Raw genomic sequence first — 23252 nt, 5'->3', positions numbered from 1 at the left:
CCTGTTGTCACAGTAAATTTCTTCCGGTGTTGTACCGAACTTTTTGTTTAAAAACAGATTTTCACAGATCAAGAAACAAAAAAAACAAAACAAAAAACAAACAAACAAGTTCAGCACAACTAGGTCAAACAAAGACTAGACAAAAATTAAGCTAAAGTTAACGTAAAACCAAGACACAAGCAAAAGACACTAAAACAGTAAACAAGACAACAGTAAAAGAGATGAGAATAGGAAAACAAGAAAGAAAATAGAGAGAGGAGAATGCACAGATGACATTATATGATGTTGTCTAGGCAATTGAATAGTTTGCCTAGTTTTCTTCTTTTACAATGCTGAACATCAACCCAAATATTCTGGAAAGCATACAGAAAGATGAGATAAATTTTATTGATCACTCACTGGGGAAATTCACATGTTACAATGGCTCAAGAAGTACATGGACTCATTTCCATTGATAAATTTAAGGGCATCATAAGAATGTGGTGATGGAGGCATGTGCTTGTTTTTCTTGAGAGGCCCACTATGTTGTAATAGTTGTTCTTGTTGTCTTATTGTGGATTTTTTTGTTTAATTTGTTACATTTTAATATGTGGTTGGCTGCTACCTTAGCCAGGTCTATCTTGTAAAATAGATTCTGAATCTCAATGTGACTTCCTGGTTAAATAAAGGTAAAATAAAAAAATAATTAAAAAAATATAGATAAAAATAAATATATAAATATAAAAAATATAGATATATAGATATATTCCGATATATGCGTTTATATTGATGTAGTTGTAGTTGTTATAGTACACACGGTGTGTAGCATTATACTAACTAAATATAGTAGTGTTGCCTTGTAAAGGCAGATTACACGGAGAAACAGATTGGATTGCACAGTATGCCGTGCCACACATACCATCTGATTTCCGAAATCAGCCGCTAGTATGATGTTTATTGGGTTATTATCTCGAATTGCAATGTTACCTTATTCTACAAAATGAAAGCACTAAAGCCACACAATAAAACACAATAAACTATATTGTCTGTTGCATTCTCAGATACACATCCATAGAAATTCAACACCAAGGTTTTATCAGCAGATGTCGCCATTTTTCATTGCAGCGATTGTGACACCGGAAGAGGAAATTTGTGTGTTACTCTCAAAATAGTCCCACTTGCTGCAGACACGCCAACCTGGCAACATATATATTTTTTAATTTGTAAACAGAAAAAAAAATTGTCTATGTGTAGATGGGGAACCGGTAAATTAGCAGAGTTAGATGTCGGACACTGGGGAGGAGTGGCAGGTGGCCCGGCGACGAAAGGGCGCCGCGCGGAAATCAAAACTATTTCAGGTGTCCTCAAATGCAACATGCTGCCAGGAGCAGCTGGACATCAAGAAGACGATTAAACGGATCAAAGACACAGTGTAAGAAGTCTAGGTCCAGTTAATTAGTAGAGTCCTGATATATAATTAACATTTCAGGTAAATCTAGAGATATTTTAAACTCAGTTCTGGTTCTCCTGCTCTGCAGGTCTGAGCTGAGATGTGAAGAGTTTTGGCAGGAATGGAAAGGTGAGCATGTTGGACACCATTTATTAAAGTATGATTTATCCTGCAGCTTGTCTAACCTTTTATGAACCTTGTCTTCAGAGCGGATGCTGGTGGCTGGATCAGCAACCCTCTTTAAACCTCCAGAGAGCACCGAGGACCTCACCGAGCAGCTGAGACGGAGCAGAGATGGTGGACAGCTGCAGTGTGTGTGTTATGGCCTGGGCCCCTTCTCCTCCTGTGTATCAGCTCGATACCAGCTCGCCATGTTGCTGATGCTGCTGGATGCAGGGCAGGTCAGAGGATATTATGTTTATCCATTCAGATAACAAACAGTCTGCAAGACCTCTCCTTTATGCAATAAGTGTAAGCAAGACACTGGAACGCTTATGCCTCAGTTATGGTCCTGCCCAAAGTTAAACTCCGTCTGTATATTTGACTAAATATCTATAATCTTTAGTACAACTATTCCACCAGATCCCCTAGTTGGTATTGTTGGATCATTAGTTGGTTAGTTAATCCCACCATTAATTCATATGAGGGACAAGCCATTTCTTCTACAACTTATCTTACAACAGTGGAGGTCAGAGGTTGGCCCTCTACTCCAGCAGCGGCTCAGAGATCTGGGGAATGTAGTTCATACGGAGAGGCTTCACTATACGCATACTAACAGATATCATATCTTTCTGAAAACATGGCAGACTTTTTAATAAATGAATGGCTACCACTTGAAACTACAACATCCAAGATTTTACTTTTTTACTGGTGTCCTTTTTTGTGTGTGCTTTGTTTTTTCTTTTTGTTTGTTTTTCTCCTTTCTCATCCTTTTTCCTTTCCTCCATCATCACTACTATTAATACTATTACTTTTCTTATTTTGTATTATTTGGTTTTATTTTTATCTCCTCAGTCTTTATTCCTGTTTATACTGATCCCAATCTAGACATCAGTTCTAGTGAAGAACAGATAAAAGGCAGTAAGGATTAATGTAGTTTCTACCACAAGACCTTTTCTACTTTCGACTCTGCTTTATCTTTTCATATGAAGCCAGCGTTGCATTGTGTTGACCTTTGGACATTTAAGGCTAATGTGAGAGAGGTTAATTGGGAAGTGAAATATCTTATTTTAAACTGTATGTCTTGAATCTATCCTTCAATAAAAAACACTTAAAAAAAGAACACTCAATGCGATGAGACCCTTTTCATCATAAATTCTGTCTCACTGCTACTCTAGATTCCACTGAAGGACTGCTCTGTTTATGATCCCGTGTTCTCCTCTGGAGAGAAGGATGTTCTGAGAGAGCTGGGTCTGACTGTACTCACAGAAAACGAGGTCAGATGTTGGCGTCTTGTGTTTTTTTTTTTTTTAATCCTGTTTATGGCTGCAGTGATTATTTTCATATATATTTCATATATATTATATATATATATTCATTTTCTATAATTATCTAAAAAGTTAGATAATTATGAAAAATGTTTCCCAAAGCCGAAGATGACATAATCAAATGTGTTGTTTTGTCCACAACTACTACTAGTACTACTAGTGCAAAAACAACAGCTGTATGTCTCTCTGTATTGTTCAGGAGGGGAAGCGTCTGGTGACGAAGCCCACACTCTTTTACCTGATGCATTGTGGGAAAGCCCTGTACAACAATTTACTGTGGAAGAACTGGAGCACACAAAGCCTTTCTCAAATGATAATCATTGGAAACAGCTTCAGCGGCATGAGGGACAGGTTCGTACAAGACTTCAATGAGAAAGATGATGTTTAAGAAACTGAGAAAAGGGGAGGTGATGATTTCTGTGTTTCATCCAACAGGACAATTGACAGAGAGTTCACGCGGGACTACAGCTACATCACTCAGGCCGTGTCTGTGTGTGAGGAGAGACAGCTGGCCTGTCCGTCCCGACTGGTTGACGTCTTCAGTGACACAGCGGTCATCATGTTTCCTATCAGCAGCCTTAACAGACTCCCACAAGCCACTTGGGCAGAGCCACCTGAACCACAATACCAACACTGCACTGATCTGGAGATTATTCAGAGAGAGGCACAAAGCTGAGACAGGAGATGGACAATACTGGACAGAACAGTTTTTTTTGTTGCCTTTGGTATGAGCAGTTTTTCAATAAATGAACTGAACCAGTGGTGTATTTTCTCACCTCACTGTAGTGATAAACGTGTTATAGAGAAGGATCCAGCTGCAGCCTTCTAGACTACTAGACAGTAAGATTTCTTTCCTAAACCTAGCTTAGTAGTTTGGTGCCTAAAACTCACTGTTTTGAGGATGTATCATGTAGTAGGTGTGTCCTGTGAGTCCACAGATAGAGCTGCTTTCAGTTACAGGTACATCAAAGTATATTTATGACCACAGTCAGTGGTGATACTGGGTTTGGTCAGAAGCTCTACAGACTTGAAACTTTTCACCAGTGAGGGCAGGATTTGTCAGCTGCTGTTAGTAATTCACATGATGATTCAAATACTGATGTTCTGGGTTAGTAAAGCATCCAAAGCACAGCAAAATAATGAGAAAATAAGACAGTACAGGTGGAGGGCTGTGTCTCTTGCCTTCAAATTTGGTGCAAATGTCCACTTGGACTTAGTACAGTATGAAAATGATGAAATTTGCTTGGCTGTCAAAACTGTACTGTAAACTAAAGTGAAATCACACTTCTGCTAATTCCCCATTTAATAACAATATGTGAACCAGATCTACCAAGTAGAGGCCAACATTATAAAGGAATATTTTGTCTACAGGTGACTGCACAGACTTATTGTAATACTGTAGGTAAGATAACATGATCTGATCAAAGAAGTTGGCATAGGTCTCGGATACTTTGCCAGCTGCATGAGATCAGCCAGAGAAGGTGTGTCTCAAGTGGCAGATGAGTGATTTCACTTATGTTCTAACACTTTTGCCTCACAGCAAAAAAGTCATGGGTTTGAATCCTGATTCAGATATGGCCTTTCTGTGAGAAGTTTGCATGTGTTCGGGAGGGTTTTCTCCTGGTGCTCCGGTTTCTCCCACCATCAAAAGTGCAGCTGTTGCTGTCAGTGATACCAAAGCAGTGGCTTACATCTGGAATTGGTTCCTGGGCTGTGCACTGGCTTCCTAGTACTAGGAAAGCAGAGAATGAATCTGACTACCTTCTTCACACATCATTTTACATGTAGCCTATACTATGTATTTGTAAAAAAAACAAACAAACAAAAAAAAAAAAAAACAGGACCACTGGTAAACCAGAGTAAAAAGTTTATTGTTGGAAAAAAAAAGTAGCATTCAACAGTACAGCCCTCTCCCAGCATCAGCACCAACATCTGCAACACAAAGTAATACTCATCATCTGACTCTCTCTGATCTTTTGTTCTGCTTCATGTTCACTGGATCAAATTACATCTAACATCCTGGGAGAGTTCCATTTTACAGCAGTGATTTGTTTAAAAAAAAAAAAACTCAACTACAACACTGATTTCATGTTTGATATGTTGTGTTCACTCCTCAGCTGCTCCATTAGCAGTGACAGGATCTATCTCTCCATTGACTGCTGCGGCTTTGTCTCCTTTTCCGTTGGCTACACAAGTGTTTGAGACAACATCGGCCCAGGTTCCTTTACTCTTCAGGACTGATGGGCTGGCAGGGACGTTGTCAGCGGCTCCATTTATTTCACCATTAACCTTGTCTGGCTCTGACTTCATCTCACCAGCTGTTGTATCAGATTTTATCTGCCCATTGGCTGTGCTGGTCTCTGTCTCCTGTCCTGTAGCTCCGACCTCTGACTCCCCATTCACCACCTGAACCTCTGACTCTCCGTTCACTGCCTGAACATCTGACTCTCTGTTCACTGCCTGGACTTCAGCATCTGAAGCTGATCTCTCACTGTCCTCACTCTCTGTTTTCTGTTCAGCTGGCTCCTCCTCATGATCGTGAGCTGTAACTACAGCAGAACTCTCCACTGACTTTTCCTCCCCTGGTTGCTCCTGTTGGTTCTCGCTGGCATTTGCCACCACAGGCTTTCCTCCATCTGCAGGTTCCTTCCCGCTTCCTGTGTCTGGATCCAAGATATTGTCCCCCTCCACAGTCCACATCCCATTGACTAATTTGTATCCCAGCTCTTTTGCCACCGCTGCCTTTAGTTCCTGGTGTTTCTGCTTGTACTCCTGGAACTTGTCACTGTGAAAACAACAAATTCATGAGAGTTTTTCTACTTCACTAAAGATTATTGAAATACATTTGCATGCCGCTAGAGTCACTAGTGTTTGAAAAGGTGATTTGAGATTCTAAGTACACGTGTATAACATTTAAATTCTTTAAAATCTTGAGTTTCTAGTTTCTAATATTATGTATTACTTTTCTAATGTAACAGCAATAACAGGTGATAAATATAACGTCTTCATTTTTATGCATCAAACTCAAACTGTTTTAAAGATCTGATTTTTATAAATTTTTTGCTTTTTAACATTTTTTATGTATCAAAAGTAAAAAATACTCATAATGCACAATGGCCCCTTTTTAGAGTGTTATAATATCATTTATAGCACCATATTATTCATGACAATTTGGGAAACTTTAGGTATGAGAGCCAGGCATAAGGAAGAAAAATCAGAGGAGAAAGATTTTTTTCTTATACTTTGCTGTATTTTAGATGTAGACTGATAAATATTGGCCGATTGGTGCATGATGACTACCTTGCTGAAATGCTGCAGCTTGCACGCCTGTGTTGAACACACAGACAACATTTTGGTTGTGGGGCTGCTACTGCCAGCCCCACCTTTCTACAATGAGTTTATAAAAAAAAGTCTTGAAGAGATTAAAAGAGCTGTAACCAGAAAGCAGTGTGATTTTGACAGGGAGAGAAAAAAAAGAGACAGAAAAAGAGAGCGTGCCAAAAAAATACTGCCATCACCAGATTTTTTAATGTCTGTGACATATTTTACAAACATAGACAATGAAACTGTGGGGAAAGGTGTCATGTTGTTGTTATTAAGTTGATATGACTATGAATCTCTAGATGAAGCATGGCTGCAGCCACGTTTGACATGCATGAGCTGCGCAACTCATGCGGCTGTGTTGACGGCTCTAATGTGGGCACCGTATGTGAATAGCAATAGGTTCAGCAGCGCACAGACGCTGCTCAAACAGGCAGTCTGACCTGGGAATTGCTTTAAATTTAAGTGATCCTTTTATTGCTAAAAAAAATTGGCTACACATCAATATTGGATTTGGATTGGATCATATCTTATCATAGTATATATTACAGTGAATATTTACCTTTGTGCGATCTTCCTGATCCCTGTCACCAGAACCATTTGCTCCAGCACAGTGTCGGTTGTGGGAGTTATACACTGAGGACAGAGGGGACAGGGAGATTAATCACCACACCCTTTTCTCTTCTTTGTAAGATTCAAAGACTGTTGATGAAGGCCATGTGAGCTCCCGGAGGATACAGTACCTCCACAGCTTGCTCAGTGCAGTCAGCTCCTGCCTGTCTGAGTGAGCGCTCCACCTTCACTGCCTGTTTAGTGATGGTGGACAGAAACTCCTGGCTGCAGCGTGTCTGAGAGTGATCTTCTCCAAACTGAGACAGAAAAGATCTGTAAGATGACATGCACATACAGCCAATACACTTATCTCTAGCTCTATATAAAGCAGATATACTGACCAGTGAGGTAAAAGCAGTGAGGGCTTCTTTCTCGTGGGTCATAGCGCTGCGGTAGTCACCCTTGCTGCACATCCACTGGGCCAACAGGTGCTGACTGCAGAAACCAGGGAGAGAAACGGTGATGATGTTGGAAAAGGAGACAAAATAAATAGAGGAACACAAGCTATAAATGACATCTTACTTGAGAGCAGTGTGCAGATTTGTGGCTCCAAAGAAGGAAGAGTTGAGTCTGAGGGCATTCTTGAAGTACTGCCCTTTCTGATCTCCTGTCAGCACCAAACCAAGACAACTCTGCAAGAAAGAAATTAGATTGTAAAAAGTAAATATTGTTTTTAATGATTTCGTGAAGAGCCTTTTTTCTTTTTTAATGCTTGAGGTGATTTCACGTACGTCAAGTGTTGCAATGTAGGGATGGTCCTCCCCATGGACTGTTAGTGTCAGCAGACGAGCTCTGAGGAGACACTTTTGGGCCAGAGCAGTCTCCCCTCCAGCAAACATGTACACACCCAGGAGTGCCTACAGATAACAGCAAAGTTATAATAATAACACTCTACACTATGGACCCAGGGGTTGGATTTCCAGCAGAAGGTCTGGTTTAGTTGTGCACATGTACAGAAATCAGAAACAGATGTTTAGCTGCACTCACATATTGCTGGATGGTGTTTGGATGGTCGAAGCCGAGCACTCTCTCACTGATGACCACTGCTTTCAGCTGCACACTGCGAGCCTTCAGAGCAGGGAAAGTCACAGTGATAATAATCAAAGTAATTTACTTTAAATCCTTAAACAACACAGGACTGCGCCAGGAAAGGCAGGTTGTAGTCCTTTCATGTTACACACACATAAAGCAGATAATCACATTTAGAATAGAATAGGATAAAAGATCAATTAAAATAAACAAAATAAAATATACAATATATACCATTATTTATATACACATACACATTTACACCCTGGAAATAGTTTTGTGCATGAATTACTGAACAGGTCAACAGAGCAAGAGATGCAAAAGTACTACAAGGACACAAAACAACTATGAGGAGACATGAAACTACCACCAATAGACACAAAAGAACTACAAAGGGACACTAAAATGTCACAAAGAGAGATTGTTCCTCCTTCAAGCTCTATTTTTTTGCATGTCAAATCTTTGGTAAAGTGACTTCTAAATTCAGTACAAGTTCCCTCTCAAAAGTAGTCTTGGATGGATTACTGAGTGGTCCTATCAGACACAGGTCCAGGGGCCCAAATGGTCAGAAGCCCCTCTGGACTTCAACTGCAAAATGTATAACAACTACAGAAAGACACATGTCCATGCACAGGGGCCTGTTTTCTCATAATTCATCCACGGACTGGTTATTAAGCAGCAGGAAATGGGACTACTCAAGTAGAGTACCTCACAGTATACTTGCATACAATACTTGGTTTATAGTCTACCACAGCAAAATGTGTTAATGTAGCTGTGAAAAGTTGTGGAGCAGTCAGCTTACCTCAGCTGGTTTTCCCTGCAGGAAGGCCACCTTGGCCATTAAGCTGTGGCAATAACAAGCCTCAGGGTGCAGGTCATCACACACTCGACCAAACAGGTAAGATGCTTCCTTCAGGTGCTCATGGGCCTGATCCAGCAGGCCTGCAGTTAGGAAACACACAGGGGTTTTGCACTTTTTGTTCAAAAACAAACACTAAACATGAGGATTAAAGATACAGACAGGGCTTTTGTAAAGTGCTCCATTATTGACCTTTCTGAATGGAGGTCTTTGCAGCACGATGTGCAGCTGAAGCATCCACAGTTGGTATGTGAATGTGCTTGACAACAGGGAAGATGTTGAGGACGTCGTCTGGACCAATGGGAGCTTTGTTTTGGTTGTCAAGGACGTAGTCTCTCAGTCTCAACTGGTGTAGACACAAAAGTAACATACATAAATTTTCCTCTTATTACACATTGTCTGTCTTCAAGATTTCATCAACCAGTGATGTAAGAAGTATTTAAATCCTTTACTTAAAAGCACCAATGCAAAAAATGTAAAAATACTAAATTACAAGTAGAAATCTTGTATGAACATAATAAATAAATAATTAAGTAAAGGCAGACAAGTGTCAGCAGCTTGTTGTAATTAAAGAATGAAAGTAAATGTAGTGGATACATCATTCTATTATAATATTTACTTTTAAATATTTAACTTACAGTAATTATCAATAAATTCAGTTATCTGACTTCTAAACTGTTGAATTTAAGGTGATATAAAATAGAAGCAAACTTGTGAAGCAGGAAATATTAAAAATATTAAGATATCAAACATCTAACTGTTTGTTCAGGTCAGGTTCAGATATTTTTAATTTCTATATAACTATAGATATTTAATTATAATAAATAATTATATACGAATAACAATAATCATCTAGAAGGTATCAATGGTATCTTGGTCTTGACGACTAGATACAAACAAAATAAGAGGACATTTGTTTGTGTACTGCTTCCTGCATGAGACCCCTTATGTTGTATTATGAAAACTTGTCATATTATCCATTGTGTCAGATCTTTATCTAAAAAGTCATAACTAAAGCTGCCAAATAAAAGTAGAAATCAAAATAATTTCTACTGAAGTGGAGTGGAAGTATAAAGTAGCATGAAATGGGATAACCAAGTGAAGTATACATAACTATACTTAAGTACAGTACTTCAGCAAATTTACTTTGATACTTTCCAACACTGATTAAAACATTACTAATATATTTGTGCTTCAGTTAATCGATTGACAAATTTTACCAGGCCAATAACACACTGAATCCACATTTTAGTTACCTGTACTCCAGTCTTCAAACAGAACTCTCTCAGCAAAGAGAGCTTCTGAAGGGCGTAGCGCTCCACCAGGTGGTTTGGACTGGAGCTGTCACACATGAAAATTTTTTTTTATTCTGCTTGTAAAATGAGTTATTGCATGACTCACAAACATGAGCTGTGACCAAACAAAGGCTGTGTCCTCACCCGAGGCTGTCAGAGATGTTATATGTTTCAACAGCATCCTGGCAGACCAGGTTCCACAGCTCCGCCCCTGTGAGCGTGCTCCAGGGTGTGCTCTCAGAGGCCCCGGCCCCTCGGCCACGCCGCCTCGACTTCTTTTTTGTCTCCTCCACCACAGGAGCGGGTGTGAAGTGGGGAACCAATAGGCAGCAGAGGAAGTGACTGACAGCTGCAGAGAGACTCGGCACGTCCACACCCTGCAGAGACATGACCAGAGGCTGCAGCTCATACTGCCGGGACTGTAAGGACACACACCTGCTGCTAAACCCTGAGGTGTGAAAACATGAGAGTGAATAGGAACAATGAGTACAGAATACTGTAAAATACCTGGAGGAAGCTGTTGAACACTCGTCTGGTTGAGCGGATGAAAATTTCACCTGCGGCTAATCTCTGGTTGAAACAGAAAGAGAGATGTTAGAGAGTTAGGAGAGGGGCTAAATCACTGAGACTGGTTTAAAGGGATAGTTTGGGTTATTCAATAAGGAGTTGAATGAGGTACCTGAGGTTACTCCTTTGGCAAAATCAGTAATTTTCCCTCACAGAACACTGGACTAGCTGGTCCACTGCTGCGTCAATCAGTTAATTTGTGTTATTCTGTCACTTCAGTGTTTTAAAACATTAGTTTGAATTAACCAAAGTCACATAACAGAGGAAAGCTCACCATGAGGCGAAGGTCAGCAATTGCCTTAGGCTCCAAGCTATCAAAAAAAAAATCCTCATAAATTTATGGTAAAGAACCTTTTTTTCTTATTTGTTTTTATCTGCATAAGAATTTTTAATTCATGAGTGTCTCAGGGCCTTTCCACTAACTGGGACAATTCAATGATCTCACTCCACCATGAATAGTTTTTTATGACTTGTTATTTATTCAAGGATTAAAACAGAGGGAGAAAAAGGGATGTGAAGGCCCCCATGACTGTGTTTGCCTTAGACCACAAAATAGCAAACTAACTGAGCGAGCACAGTGGTAGACCAGCGAATCAAGTGTTCTGCACGGTAAAATTACTGAATTTGCCAGTGGAGTTTGGTTGTTTTGGAGACAGTGATATTTGGCTTTTATAATGGCAGATCCCTGGCGGAGAAGGCTGTCTGATGGCAAGTTTGGTGACAATATTCTAAATATAGTGTACATTTAAACAGATATAGATTTTTTTAGATGGGCCTTTATATGTGGCTAAAATATGTTTTGCTGTTGATCCTGTCCCCCATGTCCACTGCAGGACATTATTTCACTTTTGCAGTAGTACTCTTGCTGCTTCCAAAATGGGCATGTACTGACCCCCTGTCTACTTTAGGTAAAGTAACTCATACAACCCGACTGAAAATAATCCAAGCTATCCCTTTAAGTTGGACTATGTTGTAAGTCAAACACACCATTATGTGCCTCAGGCACTCCCTGTGTTCTGACTGGCTGATGGTCTTGATCACATGACCTAGATACCGCAGGTTGATGCCTCTCTGGTGTAGTGCCTCTTTCAGAGTAGCTCCATCCATTGGTGCCTCATTGCTTTGTAGGCAGCACTCAACCTGCACACACACATTTGCACATGCTGAACTTGTTTCATGTTTGCAGTGGATGTGCCTTTTATAGTGTGCAAACAGTGGATCCACTCACGAAGGCCGGTATCTGGTGTGTGGTGATGAAAGATGCAGCTTCCCTCAGTAATGTCTCCTGCAGCTTCACTGACTTACTTTCAGCAGGAGGGAAGGACACTCCTGAACACAAAGCACAAGAAGCCTGTCACACTGTGCTCTACAAAAAGATCTGACAGTGTGTGTGTGTGTGTGTGTGTGTTGTTTCTTATCATACCTGGAGAGAAGACACTTGGGTTGAGGCGCATCTCAAAGATGATGTCACTAACTGAGCCCACATCTTTACAAGCAGCTCGCACTGCCATCCTAGCTCGAGAGTCAGCTGCAGGTATACAAATATTTGTCATTTATTAACTAAATTTTTGATTTCCATGTCCCTTTAGTTAAATGTATAATTCCAATTTCCAAAAAACTTAAGAAAAAGCAGAACACAATGAGTTGCAAACCATTTTCATGTATTCAATTGAATACAATGAATTGTGGAATTCATGTGGAATTCATGGTTGTACTGAAATACTTCTTACAGGCTGTTGCACATTCCTCAAAGCCTCCATTCTCGTCCAAAATCTCCCTGACACGCTGAGTGAACTGGCAGTGTCTAAAAGGAGGAAAAAAACAAAACTTCAGTTATGTGCAAAGACTTTAAAAGTTGAGTTTCAAAGTGTTTTATTTCATGTAGAACTCACTTGTGCTGGATGAAGGCCTGTACCAGCTCTGGCCTCAGTCTACAGAGTCCATGAGGAAAACTCTTTGGAAGTGTAGAGTGGCGACTCTGTGGTGAACCGTTCTTCTCCTTGTCCTCCACCTCACAGCTTTTATTCCTCTCCTCATCTCCACCGACCGTCTGACTTCCTGTCTCTGCCTCTGGACAGAAGTTGGCATCAGCTGGGAAGGTCCTGAACACATCCAGTATGTAGAACCTCCCATCAGCCCCCAGCAGTCCCTGTGCATCCACTGGGGTGAACAGTGGTACGTGGTGATTGTTGGGCGTTATGACAACGTGTCTCTGAAGAGAGAGAGACTTGGCAGCGTGAGCCAAGAGCTCCAACAGCTGTCTGCGTTGGGGGGACTCTTGGGGTCCTGCATTTACCCCGTACAGCAGGCCTCTATAGACCAAAAGAGGAAAGACAATTAGCAGAAAAAGCACAAAAATGTCTGTTACACAATGTCGACACCAGTCTGTCAGTGGTTTGTTGAATAATGGGTCTACAGGGTTACCTTGAGGCAGGAGAACTTTCCTGGTCCTGCTCTGATCCTTCCAAGCCAGGAGCCAGACCCTGAGCAGACAGGCGCACTCCTCTGTAGTCTACGATGGCTGTGGGTAGAGTGTGTAACCTCTGCATCCCCTCTATGTTACTGTAGGCCTGAACTGCTTTCAGCTCCAGCCTCTGAGCAGCCCTGCAGTCAGAAGATGAGGAAACATTTAAACAAACTATATTGAGGGTTTTAAACATGGATGCAATAAGGAGAACTGTATACAGTGTTGGAGACGGGCCTCTGTTAACTCCTCTGAGAGCTGCTCAGTGGTGCGTGCAGCCAACTTCTGTGCCGGAGCTTCTGCAAGGTACAGAGGTCAAGCACACTAGAGACTTCCTTTCAGCCAAGCAGCTGACCTCCAGTTTAGCCTTGACTTGAATGGGATAAAATGATTTAAGACTTTGCAAATGTTATTGGACTGAATGGATCAAATTCTGATATATGAAACAAATTTTGCAAATTTGCAGGGTGGGATAAATTTATCCACCATTTTACAACCATTTCTTTTGCAAATGTAAGTCTATGGGAAATGTTTTTTGGGCTGTAGTGCGACAACGTGATGTGATTTAATGCTTAATTGTCACCACATTTATTCATTCTTTCCTATATAATTCTATTATTTACTAAATTCAATTACTTAGTTTCTTAACACATTTATTTATCTGTTTAGAATTGTATTATTTGATTGATTAATTTATTTATACATGTATTTATCCACAGTGTAACTTGCTGCACAAAAATAAATAAACTTCATCTCAGCCACTGATTGGTAAATGAACTGTTACCACAGACCCAGCAGGCTCAACAAGTCGATCGAGCTGTTCAGAGGTTCTTCAGCATACAGTCATGAATGTGCACAAAAAACATGAGGCTTAATCCTCCATAAATATGTGCCAAAACAATGTCAATCTGAAAGACACAACACAACAGGTGGCAACAACACTGTCTAGTATTCTGTGAATGATTTACAGCTGTAGCACAATGAGATAACCCCATTAAGATCAAATTACTTTAACTCTACAAGATCTTATCATTGAACTTGTCGTTTTCTCTCACCTGCGACCCCTCTCCCCTCCAAACATTGAACTTGCTGCCCCCTGGCTCATGAAGAGGCCGCCCCACAGGAAAGCCGGGTCCTCCGGGTTTCCATTCACCGGCTCCACAAATCCATCCACAACTGTCTCTGCTCCCTGCGTCACGGCCCGAACAAATGCACTGTTCACCTGAGAAAACAGGTAGGAATGAAGGTGAGAGGGGGAGTGAACAGTCCTGAAGTCCTGAACTGAATGACATCTTTTCTTGTGTACCTGGAGCAGAGCCTTGTCTCTCTGCAGCCTCTCCTCCAGACTGCCGAGAGGAAGATCTTTGGCTGCTTGCATCTCCTCATTCCAGTCTGGAGCCTACACATAACACACATAGTTACACCTAACATCAGTGCCAGCAACACACTACACAACAATTGGCAACAAATTATTACAACATATTTTGAATAACCTGCGTTGCTGGCGGTTCATCCACTCCCAGTCTGCTGAAGGTGTTTTTGTGAGTGCGAGAGGCGCAGGGAGGCCCGAGCCAGCTCAGTGTGTGGTACGGAGTTGGCATCACCTCTACTGGTGGTAACTGAGGCCTGAAGGAAGAGAGGAGGAGAAAAGTCTGTGTCAACCCAATCCCACTTTACTTACAGTTATTTCTTGACATGTACATATCTCTATACTGAGAAAGATAAAGGCATAATTATAGTGGAAATTAAAAAAATAATAATAATTAATTAATTAATTAATGTTAAGATACTGTAGTATTCGTGGTTCATTTATGCATACTGTAGGCAATAATGTTACCTGTTTTTGAGTGTGGTAAAACCTTGTTTGAATGCAGGGCTGATGTGACAGAGCAGGTCAGTGAAACTGTGACAAACTGGGGCAGACTGAGCAGGACGAGGATCAAACAAGTCTTCTGTAGACCTGAGATGAAGAAAAGTGGAGAGAAAATAATTCATAAATAAACTAAAAACTGAAACTGAAACTGAAATAAGATGGCTGGTTACATTATAAGCCAGTCATACACTTTCCACGCATGAATGTTGAGGACTGTCATCACAACTTTCACTTGACACAAACACTCATCCCTAGTTTTTTATGTTAAGTCAACAAGTTTTTGTTTGAGTTTATTTTACTAAAGTTTATAAGCCGTATATAAGCGTTCTCATACAACTGCAGCACTTTTCTGTGTTTTTATTTTCTTGGACACACAATTTAGTCGAAAAAAGATCTCTGCACACGTAAAACATAAGCCATGGTTGTTTGTTTTCACAATAAGGAAAAAACTATGAATCATGATGCCATGATGGAGGTTAATGTTGCATTCAGTTCCTGCACCTTCACACTTCACATTTAATAAAATCAGAGCAGTTTCACATTTTGCTTTTGTGCCAATGCTGGAACCAAACAGCTCCAAACAGGAGCAGCTGCAGTTACAGTGTTCGAAATGAAGATCTGTAAATCTTTTGCTTAATGAACATGTTTTTTTCTTTAAATTTCAGTTAACGTAATTTGTTTTACGGGGCTCAAATAGGACTTTAAAGTAATTATGCTACCTAAGTTCAATAAACTTAAATTTTTTAGTTGACCAGCTCAAATTCATTTGCAGAGCACATTAAAAGCTTTTTGTGCAAGATGTTTTGACAATAACCTTTTGTTGAGTGACTTGAGTGAATGAATTGGCATTTTCAGTCATATGACAATTTATTGAGATCATGAACAGGAAGTAGTTTGAGTTTAGTTTCGTTTAATCGACAAAGGATCAAATAAATAGTAAAAGCAGTACCAGCATATATGACATTGTCAGGGATAATACAATAAAGTCCAAGACAGGGCTACAACAAACGATTATTTTTATAGCCAGTTAATTGGTTGATTATTTTCTTGCTTAATCGATTAATAGTTGTTTCTTTTAAAATGCCAGAAAATGTTGAAAAATGTTTAAAAGTGTTTCCAAAAGCCTAAGATGACTCACAACTAAAAGATATTCAGTTTACTGTCATAGATGAATAAAGAAAACAAAAAATATTCACATATAAGAAGCTGAAATCAGAGAAATCTGACTTTTTTTCTTAGAAAATTACTCAAACCCATTAATCATTTATTAAAACAGTGGTCCCATCATGGTTCTTAATGTTCCATCAAAATGTCCATGCCACAACAAGATGGAGCCAGCCATTCAATGTCCATGACGGGAGATGCACGAACATGTCATGACACATCAAAGTACAACCCACTTACAAATAAGAATGCCAGTAAATGAATAGTTTGTATATATGTATCGACATGTGTGTTTTATCTGGAGATGTTATCGATCAGCCACTGTTTGACCTTCTTCTTAAAGGCTTGTGGGTTCTGGGAGTTAATATTAAGAAGGTGTTTCTTTACCTGTTGAGAAAGAAACCTTTTGGACAGGATGTGATGTCACACCGTCGTCCCTCTGTTGTCACCACGGTGATGTACAGGAAGTCTCCCTGGAGCCTCCTGTGCCCTGGAGGAGGGTCCCAGCAGCTGAGCGACAGGTCCTTCACGTAGCCGGGGGCCTGATGATGAGACAAACATGTGAAGTCACAGACAGTCAGTGTGTCTGTGTGCATTCATGTTGGGCTGGTCCAGTGAAAACAGACTCCAGCTGTGCACGCACCTCTGGCTGGGAGCTCTGTGGCAGCAGGCCCATGAGGGGTCTCTCTGTGGAGCCAGGGAGGAGGTACTCAGGAGGGGCAGTGTCCTGGTTGGTTGTTTCTGTTTTTGTGTTGCTTAAAGAGCGTTTCAGGCTCCTTCCATTGGATAAGTCTACACCAATGATAAAAGGAGATTTCAGTGTGAGCTCCACTGTTAATTTTGAATCTTTGTATTATTACCCTTCAGAAGGCTTGTGTACCTGGTGTTTGTGTGTGTGTGAGTGTCTCCAGTACGCTCGGTGAGCGTCCTTCTCTCAGTGCGTCCTGAGGACCAGATGTTCTCAGCAGCTCCAGCACACGAGCCAGATGGCCGCGGGCTGAGCGGACAGTGTAGGGTTCTGGAAAGACACACAGCATGATTGGAAAGGTTTCACTGACCTTTATGAAACTGTGAACAGCTCTCAAAACAATCTAGATGGAGGAATAGAAGGAAGAGGAAAATATGTATTTTGGATTTTGGAGTGAACTGTCCCTTTAAACAGTCAGACTGCACAAGACAAACACTCACTCAAGATTTCATTAATGTTTTATTGGACTCAAGAGTTTATATTTATGTTATACATTATATCTTAAATCTTAATAGCACACTGAGTATCAGTTAATTGATTATATATGTTCTCATGGACATAAATCTGACAGGGTACACACTGTACGTAATGGGCTGCAAGGTAGTGTGTTTCAGCTGGCCGGTGAGAGACAGACTAATTGGTTGGCACACAGCTGTAATCTCTGCTACTATAAGCTTCGTTATGACTCAGGAATGATGAGTCAGCTATTTACATTGAGCTGAGAGAAACTTACGTCTGTGTGAAAGGGAAAGGGTGAAGGGTGTAATGAAATTTGAATAGGTTTATACTACTCTAATATTCATGTTCTATAATTATTATACCATAAATTACCCTAGATATGTAGATAAAATTATAGACAAAATTAATCTGTATTGCACAACATAATATCGTTGAAAAAAGTAACTGACTAGAATTTTTAACAACTGTGCAAAAAAGTCATTATGAGTAAAGAAAAACTTGAACTACTCAGCAATTTATAAATGTAAATTGGAAAGCTTAACTAAAATGGGTAAAAAAGAGCACTAATAGAAAAACAGTGTTGACACCTTCCACCAGGCGAAGGATGGCTCCTGGTTTAAGTCCCTTGATGCTTTGCAGTTCTGCGAGGGGGTCCAAAGTCGTGCCAGCGAGTGACAGTGACAGGTTGGAACGTGGACACACTTCATCCCTCGAAAGCAGAGTCATCACTGCATCTTGAACAAGCCAGAATCCATGCACCTACAAAGACACATGGTTTAACCATAAGTAAAACCCAAACATAGATTATAAACCTGCCTAGTATATAAAAAAATGTTTTATATGAGGATAGCCGCTGCAAAAACACAGAAAATATAATATATAAGAGGATTGTTCACACGCGTATCCTTAGCCCAGGGTATTTACATTTTCTGTATGTAAGAATATGTTAATATATAGAATACTGCATTTTCTGTGTGTGTTAATGTTTGATGTACTATCTCTATGGGCTTTTCACACAGCGCTTAGCTCAAGGCTAAAAGCATTCTTTGGGTGCGTACACACCTAACCTGTTTCGTTCAGTGAAAAATGGACCCTGGTGTTTCTGCCAGTTTATTGCGGTTTGTTTGGACTGGTGTAAAAGCTGTCAATCAAACACTGGTGTGATGACTTGATCTGTATTACCCATGTATATATTTATGCAAATCATTTAGTAACATGTATGCAGGGTTCTAAAAGAGATTAAAAATGGTGTGACAGTGATCCCACAGTAATAAGCCCTGTCTCTGTTAGTCAGTATTCACTACATGCAATATTTATTATTATCTGCTAAAGAATCAGCTCTTTATGACCTAAAAAGAACATAAAAATTCACAACAGAAGCATTAAAGTGCCGCATAAACCTTTGTCAGTATAATTTGATTTCCCTACATGATTCACTGATGACTTAGGATGACAGTCATCAAAACAAGTTACCTGTCGTCTGGAAAAGGTCTGTGGAAACACAAACTGGACCAGAACTAAAACGCAACAATGTACAATGTTTTCCTTTGGTTCGGACCAAATGAACCAAACTATAGGTGCGAATGCACTCTGAAAACCTTCTTACCCTCAGGCTAAGAAAGCTTTCACACTGGCACATTCTAAAGTGGACTGACACTGAATTTATCCAGGGGTGTGCTGCCCCTGCACAGGAGGAGGGTTAGCCCCAAATATGTGGGGTTATCCCTAGAAAATTAACTAAACACTGGGCTAAAAGGTGCTAGAGTGAAATGGGGCTAAAGGCTGTTAAGGAGAATTAATTGTATGTTCCAACAGACATTTCGAGTTGCAGTGTGAAGAGTATAGCCCTGGGCTTAGGTTCAACCTGGGTTAAGACGGCATGCGTTAAAAGATGCTAAATTATTTCAGGGTCAACTTTTATCCCTGAGCTAAGGATGCAGTGTGAACAGTCCTCCTCTTTTACATTACACTTTCACATCCTATGAGGTATTTATATAGTTATAGATACAGATAGAAGAATATGGTCGCAGTAAGACTGCACACTTAATTTAATTGTAATAAAATTGCAATATGGCCAAGTACAATATCCAAATCACAGAATGAGAACCAAATAGCACTTTTGTTGAATAAGGAAAAATGTATGAGAAAACAGCGTTATAATGTGGTATTGTAGTGCTGCAGAGATGTCCTGGCCTAAAAATCTTCTCCAGATGAAAGAAATCATGTTTGTTTGGTACATATCAGATAATAGTTTTTCTTTTTTTAGTGGACATGAAAATGGTAATGCAAAACTAATTATGTCCATGTTAATCATATCACATATTGCAATGACTTTTTCTGCAAAATTGTGCAGACTTAGTGCAAAGTGCCAACTGTGCGCTGTGAGGGTTCTATATAACCAGAAAAATAAAGACACTACACAAGATAAAGATGGTGAATTGTTATCAATATGTAGCCTCACTCATCACTGTTAGTTTCCATCACTTGCCAGATTTTACTGTTAACAAAAGAAGAGGACACAGAAAGAAACAACTTTCTACCTGCAGCTCAAACGGCTCTACTCCAGCCCCCTGGATCTTCACAGGGAATGATGTGTCCTCATCCTGCTTCATACCAACAGCGTCTTTCCCACCAGTCAGGCCGATTACATCTGTAAAGAAGAAATCAGAGAAACTGAATTAACTGGGGATAATCACAGAGCCCTGCAATCGAAAAGCAAAAATAGTTTTGTTTGTTTTCCTGCCTTATGCTTATAATTACATGCTGAGATTTCTTGCAGCTTACTCATCCTGAAAAGACATGCTGTTATAGAAAATGGATGAATGAAAGAACGAATGAAAAAAGACATATCATGATCAGATTTCATCATGTGCAGAATCAAACAAGAACATTAATCTTCTAGAAAACATGAAACATGATTTTGACTGAAGAGTCTGTCTGTGTGTGTGCGAGTGCCTGAGGGTGAAGAGTGAATTTATGCAAGAAAATGTCATAGAAAGAGAAAGTGGGGTGTGTCTGCTTTTTGACACACACACACACACACACACACACACACACGCTCACACATACTCACACATGTTGAACCAGAGGGAGAGCAGGACCCAGCGTGTTCCTGAACTTGCAGTGTGACTAAACCTGTTGAATTTGCCTACTGGCCTTCATGTCATCTCAGGGCGAAGGGACAACCACACCCAAAGCTGGCATGTGGAGACAACAGAACGCTAAAACACATCACCTAATAAACCTCAACTGTAGCTTGGCAGTAGTGCAGCCTTGCTTGCATGCATGGATGCACACCGATATTTTATATATATACAAAGCTTTGACATGCACAAAGCAGAAAATTCACGTTGCACTCAGCTCTGAATGCTGTAGTTTATTCTACGGCAAATCCCCACTCCTTGCTGTCGATCTGGGACTACTTTACCACTGGAAAGCACCCAAAAAATAGCTTCTCTTCTCACGATTGGCTGGAAGAAGGTCCCTCCTCTCTGCGGCGTCCTCTCCATTGAGGCTGTTGCCTTGCTACTACATAAAACAGCATTGTTTTCAGCCCTGACAAGTTTATTCTGGCATCATATCGACACCATTTACCACACAAGCAGGCAGAATCCCTCCCCTGTATGTTAATATTACAACATATGACTTTCAAATTAGTTTTTCAAAATGACATAACTTGTCAATCAAAATGGATGAGTATTACTTTTTTTATTGAGGTATAAACCCCTCAGGGCAATCTCGTCTGAACACATGCAAACATACATTCTTCCTTAAATCAATCATTCTGTCTCGAGAGAGGGGAGTGGCAGAGGTTAACAGAGGTTGAGAGGCCCCACTTGAGAGTGTGGCGGCAGGATAAGCAATTACAAGACAGATAAGGTGGTTTGAACTTTAAAAAACAAGTGTGAGGTTTTTGATTTTGCATTAAAAGCAAGATAAACTACAGATATTTAACTACAAACTATCTCAGTCTTTTTCTTGAGGATTTCAGTTTGATTTAAAGGGACAGCTCATCCCATAATTGAAGTTACATATTTTTCTTCTTACCTGTGGTGTTATTTACCCATCTAGATAGTTTTGATGTGAGTTACAGAGTTTGGGGGATATTGGAGATAACTTCTTTCTAATTCAATACAGAACCTACTGGAGCTACTTTCTTACTAGAACTATGTTCTTTCTATTAGAAAGAACGTAGTTCTGGTAGAATCTGCTGGAAATACTTTCTGGAAATACTTTCCTTCGATTAAAAAGAAAGTAGTAGCAGTAGTTTCTACTGCAGAAAGAAAGTATCTCCAGTAAAATCTACTGGAAATACTTTCTTACTGGAACGTCTTTCTTTCTAGTAGTAGTTTCAGAAGTTTCTACTGCAGAAACAAAGCAGTTTCTGGAGACTCTACCATAGAAAGAAATGGTTCTTACATGAAACTGTTCACAACAAGATCTGTGGATTATTTTGAGTAACTGACTCATGCTTTCTGGAAAGAGACACTGGTGTTGAGCGTCAAATTTATTTTTTTGTGTTTTGAACACCACAAGCTGAGTGTCATGAGAGAAGGCAGACGTCTCTGTGGAGGATATCAAACCAAACCAATCTAAATGGATAAACAGCACCACAGCTAAGAGGGAAATGTTTAGTTTTGATTTGCTGGTGCACTGTCCTTTTAAATGTGTGTTTGTGTGAATAAGTTCACCATAAAAGCAGAAGATTCTCTGAGTGGTCAAAAGGTTGGTGCAAGCAGAGAATGGCATGTTCAGAGCAGCAGTGCAGTGCTAAATCTCCCACCCTGCTCACATTCTGTGGCGAGGGAGGCACCATACACAAAAAGGAGGAAGAGGAAAAGTGCAAAAAGCAGAGCCAGAGAGTGAGAGAAAAGAGGGAAAACACATCGCAGGGATTTCTCACCAGTCTTGGCCTGATTTCTTCCTCCTCTCCTCACTTTGTCCTTCATGGCTGAAGTTTTTCTTGAGCTTTCTTCTTCTTGTTTTTTTTTGTTAACTTCTCTGTACTGGGAGTTGCTTCCTCCTCCAAGTCTTGCTTCAAACCGCTGGGAGAAAACACACACGAGAGGAGTGAGACTGAGTGTGAGTGTGCAGCTGGACTGTTGGTGAGTCCAGCAGAGTGAAAGTAAACGCTTGTCTGTCCAGGATTGTGACTCCTGCCCCTTTTCCTACAAGGCAAACTCAGCTTATCTGTTCTCTCTGACTGAAAAAGCCACACCCTCTTATTGCTCCACACAGGCTCATTGCTCTGAATGTGTCTCTCACATTTTGTTGGACTGGGTGTGTCTATGCATTCTAGCTCTACTCACTCTTCCTCTCACTGGCATGTCTCACCCCACCCCCCCAACCCCCCTCGTCCATAAACCCCGGAGGAGAGGTGGTGTTTTTTAGACAGGTTTGACCCCATTTGATCAACCACGCCACTGATGACAAAGTATTTCATGCTACAAATGTTATGAGTCATTAATGAAACTGTGCATACATGTTTTAATGGAAACAGAGGGCTGTAATTAAGTAGAATATTACTTTTTAACCAGACAGATATTCCTCTAAACCAAAATCAAGGGAATAATGGGTGCATAACCTTTGTTGACTAATAAATGGTGAAGTCAGTTTGCTGAAAATGAAGCCACGAGGTAGTTAACCTGCCAGGACTGGGTGTATCTACAGTATGTACTCTAATGTGGTTACTCTGTCATTGTTGAGTCGCCTACACCTACATACACCTACTACACTCACATTTTACACATACCAGCCCAAACATCTTAGGGTTTGGCTCACCAGGCTACTCGTTTTTTATTGACTGGATCTCTATCTAACATCTACAGTATGTTAAACCCCAGTTCTCACATGACAGATAAGAGTCAAGAATGCATCTGCTCTCAATATTCACCTAATCATTCCTGTAACTGTTAGACATTAAAAGAATATCGGGGGGAAAAAAT

The 23252-nt window shown here is 40.3% G+C and overlaps 2 protein-coding genes across 2 annotated transcripts; one reads left to right on the top strand and one right to left on the bottom strand.

The window, feature by feature from the left end:
• The first annotated feature begins 1131 nt into the window (after positions 1-1131).
• Positions 1132-3745, top strand: srrd (SRR1 domain containing). Its single transcript, XM_084729181.1, is given in 6 exon segments — positions 1132-1411; positions 1518-1558; positions 1637-1830; positions 2767-2865; positions 3116-3267; positions 3352-3745. Coding segments are annotated over 6 exon segments (1029 nt in total). The 5' UTR covers positions 1132-1262.
• Positions 3746-4766: 1021 nt separating this feature from the next.
• Positions 4767-22495, bottom strand: LOC146320619 (clustered mitochondria protein homolog). The gene is made up of 28 exons (XM_084728941.1): positions 22211-22495; positions 19848-19957; positions 17895-18066; positions 16981-17118; positions 16744-16892; positions 16488-16642; positions 14901-15023; positions 14557-14689; positions 14370-14462; positions 14119-14285; positions 13024-13203; positions 12492-12911; positions 12330-12403; positions 12023-12127; positions 11828-11928; positions 11587-11739; positions 10540-10602; positions 10177-10409; positions 9994-10078; positions 8930-9083; positions 8681-8820; positions 7837-7917; positions 7581-7706; positions 7372-7481; positions 7191-7284; positions 6981-7106; positions 6800-6873; positions 4767-5701 (listed from the first exon to the last, which is right to left on the bottom strand). Exons 1-28 carry the CDS (start codon positions 22254-22256, stop codon positions 5023-5025), a joined length of 4284 nt encoding a protein of 1427 aa, XP_084585067.1. The 5' UTR covers positions 22257-22495; the 3' UTR covers positions 4767-5022.
• Between the last annotated feature and the right edge of the window lie 757 nt (positions 22496-23252).

Source organism: Lutjanus erythropterus, chromosome 10, assembly GCF_056507025.1.
Source record: "Lutjanus erythropterus isolate fLutEry1 chromosome 10, fLutEry1.hap2, whole genome shotgun sequence".
NCBI lineage: Eukaryota > Metazoa > Chordata > Actinopteri > Lutjaniformes > Lutjanidae > Lutjanus > Lutjanus erythropterus.
This window is presented reverse-complemented; position numbering and strand designations above follow the sequence as displayed.